The following is a 9,925-nucleotide window of genomic DNA, read 5'->3' as shown; positions in this document are numbered from 1 at the left end:
TACCATTGCTAGGCCGATGACAGCTTTAATGATAAAAGAGAACTGTTTTCGATGGGATGAGAGTTGTGAAGAAGCGTTCCAAACTTTATAAGAGCGTTTAACTACAACTCTTGTGTTATCGCTACCTGAGGGAAGTAAGAACTTTAAGTTTTATACTGACGCTTCGAAGAATGGTCTGAGATGTGTTTTAATGCAGAATGGGAAGGTCATCTCTTATGCATCGAGACAGCTGAAAACTTATTAAGAGAACTACCCTACTCATGACTTAGAGTTGGGAGCCGTTGTGTTTGCTCTAAAGATTTGGAGATACTACCTCTACGAGGCAACTTTTAAGGTGTTCTCAGATCACAAGAGTTTAAAGTACATCTTCACTCAGAAGGAGCTGAATATGCGACAGAGGAGATAAATGGAGCTGTAGGGGATTATGATATGGATATAATCTACCATGAGGGAAAGGCTAATGTTGTAGCTGACGCGTTGAGCAGGAAGAGTGTGCATTCCCTATACAATGCTTTGTCACAAATGCAGCTGAAAGATGAAGTGACTAAGATGGTTATGCATATGATTTGCAGAGGGGACACCATCAGTGATTTGACACTGGAACCATAGTTTTATGATAACTTGAGACAGACACAACTGCTTGATCCAAAGATTCAAGAACGGAGAGAAAGAATAGGTAACAGCAAAATGTCGAGATTCTCGCTTCACGAGGATGGGAGTGTTCGGTATGATGGTAGATGGTGCGTTCCTGAGGATGTAAAGATGAGAAAGACAATCATGACTGAGGCTCATTGCACTCCTAATTCAGTGCATCTGGGTGGCAAACTGTATAAAGACTTGAAAAAGACCTTTTGGTGGCCTGGGATGAAGAAAGATGTCGCGGAGCTACAACAAATTGTCACTTGCGCCACGAATTATGCCATAGGAATTTATAATTTGTGGCTAAATTCTGCTTAGCCACGGAAAAAACTTATTCATTATTATGGAAAAAAGTTTATGCCACGGGATAACTTTTCTCGTGGCAAAAAGTCACTTGCACCACGAATTAGGCTACACCCGTGGCAAATAATCATTTTAGCCACGAGTTATATCACACGTGGCGAAATTTTATTAGCCACGAAATGTCCCGTGGCAAAAAGAAATTTTAGCCACGAACAAACAAACATCCGTGGCGAGTATCTTTTCCGACTTAAATTAAGATATTTTCATTTTAAGGTAAACCTAAAAATTGCTTGATTAAAAAAAATACAAAATCTGAATGAAATTTAATCAAATATAAATAATATGAAAATACATTTAAATATAAAATTTTGGAAACACTTTTTATTAATTTAAGGAAAATTACAAATAACCACCACGTATTTGCGTATTTTTACAAATTACCACCCCGTATTTGTATTTTTACAAATAACCCCCAAACTTCAATGTATACTCCCTGATCACCACCGTATTTTAATCCCGACTCCCGAGTGTCGCTTTTCATATTTTCCGTCTTCTTAAGATACGATTTACGCTAAATACCCATATTGCCCTTTGCAAAAACTAACTACTCCCTTATTACTCACAAGAATACACCATCGATCAATTACAAACTTCTTTCCCACAAACCCTAAATCCCCAATTTATTCCCAGGGAGCAACTCATTATCATTCACCAGTACCTTCTCCTTGCTCTTCGCTTTTTTTTTTTCTTTACCCTTGCTTACATTAACATCAGACTCTTCCCTGTCCTCCAACACCAATTTTCTTCTTGGTTGTAGTTTGTCAATTTTTTTCAAAGGGGAGACGGAAACGATAGAAATTTCAATAGAGTTGTTCACAAATCTAGGGGACCTCCTAACATGATCAGCCGACTCAAAATTGAAGCCTCCAACCATCTTAAAATTTATGGAAATTAATTACCCTAATTAGCAAATACGATAAAAGGTTGAATTAAAGAACTTACTGATGATTTTTCGTCGTATTTTTGAAACCCATAACCTTCAACCTATACAATTATGGGTCGTTCATTGTGTTCTTAAGGAGAAGCTTTGAATGATTTGGAACGACTCCATAAATGTGCAGAGGAGCTGGTCTTAATAAATTGGGGATTTAGATTTTTTGGGAAAGAAGTTGATTGTTTAATTGATCGATGAAATTGGGACTGGGAATAAATTGGGGATTTAGGGTTTGTGGGAAAGAAATATGGAATTGATCGATGGAGTATTCTTGTGAGAAATAAGGGAGTAATTAGTTTTGTAAAGGGCAATATGGGTATTTAGCGTAAATTGTAACTTAAGAAGACGAAAAATATGAAAAGTGATACTTGGGATTAAAATACGGTGGTGATCGGGAAGTACACGTTGAAGTTGGGGGTTATTTGTAAAAATGGAAATACGTGGTGGTTATCTGTAAAAATATGCAAATACATGGTGGTTATTTGTAATTTTTCCTTAATTTAATTAGTATTTTTTATTGTTTTATTTACTTTAATAAGAAATTTTTAAATTTTATAAACTTATATGTAAGCAAAGAAAAGTTTATCGTCTAAATTTTTTTATATTTTTTTTTACAAATCTCAATTATGTTTTGTAGGTTTTTAAAAACATTGATAATTTAACAAATTTGTTTTAATATATAATTTTGTTTAATAAAGTCGTGAATTTTTTTTTTTTTTTTTTTTAAATTTTTAAATTAAAATTTTATAATCTTGAATAACAATCTTAAATGATCGCATCACATTTAAAGACATAGCATATAAATTTAAATAAATAAGTTATTTACCATATATCTTAGAGAAATATAAAATTAATATATTGTCAAACCATTTCATTCAAAATTAGATTTACAACTTTGTTTGTGAGATATTTATAGAAACATTTGAATTTGATATAAAATTTAACTTGTTGAGAAAAAAAATTGGGAAAAGTTTTTTAGGAGTGAAAAAGAAACAAAAATTAGATTACAAAATTGATTAAATAAAATAAGTGTGCTAAAAATGGAAATAAAAAAATGAACTCTCCCACAAATCAATTAAGAAAAAAATATATTGGAAAAATTATCAATATAATAATTCAATAGGTGAATTTTTTCATTGAAAATGAGCGCATAATAGGGAAAATATAGAAATTATAATAATTTAAAGTAACAAGTGCAAATAATGTGAAATTTTTGAGAAAAGAAACGATAAATCATAACAAAGAGAAATCAGTTTAGGAAAATAAGTGATTCTGTTTTACGACAGTCTTTTTCGTGTTTTTTGGGTACAAAGTGACTACTTTTTAGTTAATAGTGAACAATTTGGGGAAAGAACACCATTAATTATAAAAAACGGTCATTATTTTACAAAAAAATGGTCATATTTTCATATCGTAGGTACGACGGTCATACTATAGAATTTGCATAGAAAAATATACGAAAAAATGAATACAAGAGAAATAAAATAAAGAATGTTGATAAACTAAAGAAATAAAAAATGTTAGGAAAACAGGATTAAGTTTACTTTTTGGAGAAAATGGTTTTGCTGACTTCAAAATAAAAATGACGTCAAAATTATAGTCGGAAGGTTAACATCGAAAATTTGATTGTTTTGCCCAAAATAATAATTTTCTCTTATAAATTTGTAAATCATGTAACATTTTTGTAATTAAATAGTATTAAAGGTAAATTTTGAAAGAAAAAAAAAATAACTTAAAAGGATTCAAAGTGATAATTATATCAACAAAGTTAACTTTCAATTTCGGTAGCACATCAAAAGAACTTTATCGTTAAGCGTGCTCAGGTGAGAGTAGTGTTGAGATGGGTGACCTCCTGGGAAGCCTCTCCGATGTGCACGGATGAATGACTTGTGAAAACATGTTAACGTTCAAATGAATCAATTTAACTAGCAAAACAAGTACCTAAATTGTCACGGTTCCATATATGATACAATATACATTGTGGAAAAAAATTATTTTACGTTTTGTTAATTTAATTTTCATATATATTGTTTGCCACGGGAAATTTTTTTGGCCACGGGAGTTATTAGCCACGAGAGAATCCGTGGCCAAAAATTTAATAATAGCCACGTTCTTGTTTTTCCCGTGACTATCTCTTTGCCACGACCACTTGCGTCACGGAAGGTATTCCCATGGCAAAATGATTTAGCCACGGAAATTTAGCACTTGTGCCACAAATTTAGCCGTGGCTCAAGTGCTCATTTGTAGTTGTGGATTTGTAGTTAGATATTTGACTTCTCAGAGGGTTAAGGGTGAACAAAGAAGACCGCAAGGTAAGGTTCAGTCACTTGAGGTACCAGAGTGTAAGTGGGAATCCATTTCAATGGATTTCATCGTGGGGCTACCGAAAACTCTGCAGGGCAACAACATGATTTGGGTGATTGTGGATCGAATGACCAAGTTAGCTCACTTCATTCCAATTAAAGATACATGGAGTAAGTTGAAACTGGCTAATGGTTATCGAAAGCATGTGGTAAGGTTTCATGGGGTGCCGAAAGACATAATGTCAAATAGGGATGCAAGATTCATATCACGGTTCTGGCAGGAATTGCAGGAATTAATGGGTACTACTTTGAAGATGAGTACAACATTCCATCCTGCGATGGACAAACAAAAGAACGAACTATAAAGACCTTGGAGGACATGTTGAGGGCTTGTGTGATGGAATTCGGTGGTAGCTGGAAAGATAGGCTGGATTTGATCGAGCTCTCATATAATAACGGCTATAATACTAGTATTGAAATGACACCTTTCGAGGATTTATATGGACGGAGGTTTAAGAGTCCCATTTGTTGGGATGACAGTGTGGAGGTCGTGGTCCTAGAAAAATGGTCTAGGAGATGATTGAATAAATGAAGTTGATTTGGCAAAAGATGAAGGCGGCCCAGGATCGACAAAAGAGTTATGCAGATTTGCATCGCCGAGCGGTGGAGTTTCAGGTGGGTGACAAGGTCCTTTTAAAAGTGTAACATATGAAGGGTGTCATGCGATTCGGCAAGAAAGGAAAGCTGAGTCAGAATTATATTGGACCGTATGAGATTCTAGATCGTGTAGGCTAGGTGGCAAATCGATTGGCCTTGCCACTGGCGCTTGATCGGGTGCATCATGTTTTTCATGTGTCTCAACTTCGGAGGTATGTGACTAATCCATATCACGTAATTGAGGTTGAACATATTTAATTGGATGAAGCACTTACTTATGTCGAAACACCGAAAGAGATCTTCGATTGAAAAGTGTGCAAGACAAGGAAAGGCGACACTGTGTTACTTAAAGTGTTGTTGTCTAATCATAAGGTTGAAGAGTCTACATGGGAAGCGGAGGAGGCTATGAAAGAGCGTTATCCTCATCTTTTCGATTAGCTATTGTTGGTTATGGGGTCGTAACCGGTTTCTTAAGGGGGGGTGGGGGTAGGAGATAACTGCTTGTGCTTTAGGACAGTTTTAGTATTGTTGAGTTTATCGATCCGGTACTTAAGAGGGGGAGGGGGTAAATTAAGTACCCTTTTTTAAAATTGTAAACTTTTAGAGCGAAAATAGTGTTCTCGTTCAATACTGAAACAGTACACAGGCGAATTGAACAGTCTCGGTGACTGTTCAAACAATACGAATTGTGATGTACTGGTCGTATGCTTCAGACGAGAACTCTACAACTAAGCAAGAAATAAAACAAATAAAGAGAAAAGATACGAGACACAAGATTTTTAACCTGGTTCGACCTACTCTCTAAAGGTCTACGTCCACCCTCTCTCTTATTAATATTTTTTTTTATAACCAAACCTGATTAAAAAGAAAACCCCCACGATCAACCCCGATCGTGCGACTCGAGTACAACCCCGTACCCCAAAAACACTCTCTCACAAAAGTGAAAATTACAATACAAATTGTCTCCTTATATGGTTCAATGAATTAGAACAATGAAGAACAAATTTAGCCTTATGAGTATAAGAACTTGTGCACTCAAGATCAATCCAAAAACACACGGCTTTCTTAAAATATTTTGCAAAAACAAAAAAGACGTTTAAAACAGATTTGCAAAAATTCTTTTAACAAGTGTTGCACGAGAATGATTTTTGCAGAAATCTTTTTGGACTCTTAAGCTCTCAATCTTTTTTGTTAAACAACTTGATGTACGTGCATTTAGCATATATAGGTAAAAACTTTAACCAAATCATTCCTCCAAGTTAGGTAACATAATATCTTTTGTATAAAATCTTTTGATAAGATTATTCCATAAGATATTTAATTACCTTTAACAAAATCCTAACAAAAATAAAAGATATTATTTTAGCACAAGTTAAGAAGCTTCAAAAATCATCAGTCTTTAAAAGATATGTTTCGAAATTCCTTCTTAACAAAATCTTTAATTTCTTCTCAAAAACTTTTTTCTGTCAAAAATAATAAGCCGTGATTTATTGGACCGAATAAAAGAGTAAACACACATTTTATACTCTTACATTTTTCTAGACACAGTCCAAGACTTGATCCAGGCTTCATCCGTCTTCTCTTTCGAACAAATACGATATACTTGTGGACCTGTCATACACACGTCTAGCACATACTATTAATTCAGCGGGGATATAAATATAATAGAAGAGGAAACATTAAGATCAGTATATAAATTAAACCACAAGTTTCCGGAACGCAAAAAGGAAAACACCATAGTCAAAGGTCTAAATCCAAGTAGCTACTAAGCACTATAAGTCCGCTAATCTTTCCCCCTCTTGACATCATCAAAAAGGAGAATGAAGGTAAAAAAGAGTTAATGCATCCATCCATTGTCAAAGAGACAAAGAAGTAGCTACCGGACAAAGTCAGATAAACATCATCATAATAAGTACAAGACAATCTATGAGAGTACCAACAGATAACATATTCAACAAAATGATGTAGGCAAAATAAAAAGGGGCAAGGCAAGGTAAGGATAAGGTTAAGACAAACAGGCTACGATATGTGAATGGAGGTAAGTTAGGCAAGTTTGTTGTTGATAGCCACCATTTCTTTCACAACCATCACGAGGCCACAAGCCACTTCCTCCGAGAAAACCAACCGAGAACAAACAATGTCAATAGTCCCATGAGATGCATCATAACCCTGTCCACGCAAGCCAATAAACAACTCGAATATGCAGCGGAAATAGAACAATTTCCCTTAATTAGAATACACCCGAGGAGTTATGGTACGACGAATGCAATTGAACACAAATTGGTAAGTACCATCAAGGATCCGGGAACGAATGGATGTTTTATACAAGCTCTTGGGTCAAGGCCATTCACAAGCTTCAAGCCCACCCTTTTCACTTTTTTTTTTTTTCACAAAGCTTTCGTTTTTTTTTCCGTTTCCTTTTTTTTTTTCCTCTTCATCACAAGTTTCTCAATCACACCCCCTTTATGACTTTGGCAAGCAAATAGTAGAGGCATCAGGTTGTGTGTCACGATTTTAGGGCCCCTCGATTTCCGTAACCAGTTGCTCGGAATGGTTACATAGGGTAGAGATGGTGGTTGGCTAGGTGATGGGTTTGAGTAAAGGAAATGGATTTTGGGTTGAGCTGGAGTGTTTGAGTTTTATGGTGAACAAGGAGGGAGGAGTGTTTAAATTGGGTCGGTACGTAACTGGGAAAAAAGATGGAGGCTTAATATGGGTATTAAGGTCGCTGGAGGTAAATAGGGTAGTTATGGAGATATGGGTAAGGCTAATAAGAATGCGGTAATTATATGTATTTTGCCAAATGTGTACATGAATATGTAATCATAGTAACAACTCAAAAGACATGTCAACGTATTACTAGTCTATTTGAAAGAAATAAACGACTAGAGTAAGTAGACTACAACCAAGCTCAATAACGAAAAGGAGAATGTACTAACTCAATATCACAACTACTCCATTCTAGTCAATCATCGAGGAATTAATTTTAGGACAAAATTGACTATGAGCCACTATTCAATAGTCCTAATTCTAATCGGATTTTCTCATATTGTTCCTTAGCCAAAGGTTTAGTGAAAATATCGAACAACTGATCTTCAGTTTTACAAAATTTTAAGCATATGTTCCCTTTTTCTATATGATCATGAAAAAAGTGATGAACGAGATATTTGAAAAACTAAAAGCACTCGTGTTATCATATGAATAACCACACACTTAATTATCATACCTCAATCCCGTAGTTGTTGTCTTACCCATAGGATTTGAGAACCACAATGAGTATATGTATTCACTTCCTTTGGTGGCTATGGTTGAGCTCTTCTGATGAATATTGGTCAAGATGTGATCCAAAGGATGCGAGCTTTTGATGCCTCCAACGTCGAGGAACAAATATCTCTGGTTTAGGCGTATATTGAACAGTACAGGTATCTGTTTAATTCTGCTCAGTTTCCCTGTTTGTGTTTCCTGATTCGTCTGAGCCACTGGATGTGTGGTTTGTATCTGCATTAAACCGCTTGTCTGTCTGTTCATGAACAGCTGTGCTCGTAAATTTCTCTTGATTGAACAGTTCTCTGTTCTGTTCAGTTCCCCCTGAATTTGTGGACTCTTCAGCGCCTGTTCCTTGTAATGACGAGGGTTCTTCTTCTAAATCAAGGGGATCATCATCTGCCAATCCAATCTCGAAATCATCATCATCCTGTAATTGAGCATTAAGAACATTAGTTTCATCAAAGATTATATGCACACTCTCTTCAAAGCAAATGGTTCTCTTATTGTAAGCTTTATGAAAACCGCCTTATCGCTTCTTGGATCAAAATTTTCCAAATTATTTTACCCATTATTGTGAACGAAACATTTTGATTCAAAGCAGCGGAAATGTGATATGTTTGGCTTTCGCCCATAAAGAAGCTCATAAGATGTTTTCTTAAGGATAGCTCTAATAGAAGCACGATAATGAATATAAGTCCGCTAATCTTTCCCCCTCTTGACATCATCAAAAAGGAGAATGGAGGTAAAAAAGAGTTAATGCATCCATCCATTGTCAAAGAGACAAAGAAGTAGCTACCGGACAAAGTCAGATAAACATCATCATAATAAGTACAAGACAATCTATGAGAGTACCAACAGATAACATATTCAACAAAATGATGTAGGCAAAATAAAAAGGGGCCAGGCAAGGTAAGGATAAGGTTAAGGTAAACAGGCTACGATATGTGAATGGAGGTAAGTTAGGCAAGTTTGTTGTTGATAGCCACCATTTCTTTCACAACCATCACGAGGCCACAAGCCACTTCCTCCGAGAAAACCAACCGAGAACAAACAATGTCAATAGTCCCATGAGATGCATCATAACCCTGTCCACGCAAGCCAATAAACAACTCGAATATGCAGCGGAAATAGAACAATTTCCCTTAATTAGAATACACCCGAGGAGTTATGGTACGGCGAATGCAATTGAACACAAATTGGTAAGTACCATCAAGGATCCGGGAACGAATGGATGTTTTATACAAGCTCTTGGGTCAAGGCCATTCACAAGCTTCAAGCCCACCCTTTTCACTTTTTTTTTCACCAAAGCTTTCGTTTTTTTTTTCCGTTTCCTTTTTTTTTCTCCTCTTCAGTCACAAGTTTCTCAATCACACCCCCTTTATGACTTTGGCAAGCAAATAGTAGAGGCATCAGGTTGTGTGTCACGATTTTAGGGCCCCTCGATTTCCGTAACCAGTTGCTCAGGAATGGTTACATAGGGTAGAGATGGTGGTTGGCTAGGTGATGGGTTTGAGTAAAGGAAATGGATTTTGGGTTGAGCTGGAGTGTTTGAGTTTTATGGTGAACAAGGAGGGAGGAGTGTTTAAATTGGGTCGGTACGTAACTGGGAAAAAAGATGGAGGCTTAATATGGGTATTTAGGTCGCTGGAGGTAAATAGGGTAGTTATGGAGATATGGGTAAGGCTAATAAGAATGCGGTAATTATATGTATTTTGCCAAATGTGTACATGAATATGTAATCATAGTAACAACTCAAAAGACA

The 9,925-nt window shown here is 35.8% G+C and overlaps 1 protein-coding gene across 1 annotated transcript; it reads left to right on the top strand.

Annotated features, from left to right (window-relative positions):
* Positions 1 to 429: 429 nt before the first annotated feature.
* Positions 430 to 957, top strand: LOC141590183 (uncharacterized). Its single transcript, XM_074410789.1, has 2 exons — positions 430 to 552; positions 631 to 957. Exons 1-2 carry the CDS (start codon positions 430 to 432, stop codon positions 955 to 957), a joined length of 450 nt encoding a protein of 149 aa, XP_074266890.1.
* Positions 958 to 9,925: the final 8,968 nt, after the last annotated feature.

Source organism: Silene latifolia, chromosome 7, assembly GCF_048544455.1.
Source record: "Silene latifolia isolate original U9 population chromosome 7, ASM4854445v1, whole genome shotgun sequence".
Lineage (NCBI taxonomy): Eukaryota > Viridiplantae > Streptophyta > Magnoliopsida > Caryophyllales > Caryophyllaceae > Silene > Silene latifolia.
This window is presented reverse-complemented; position numbering and strand designations above follow the sequence as displayed.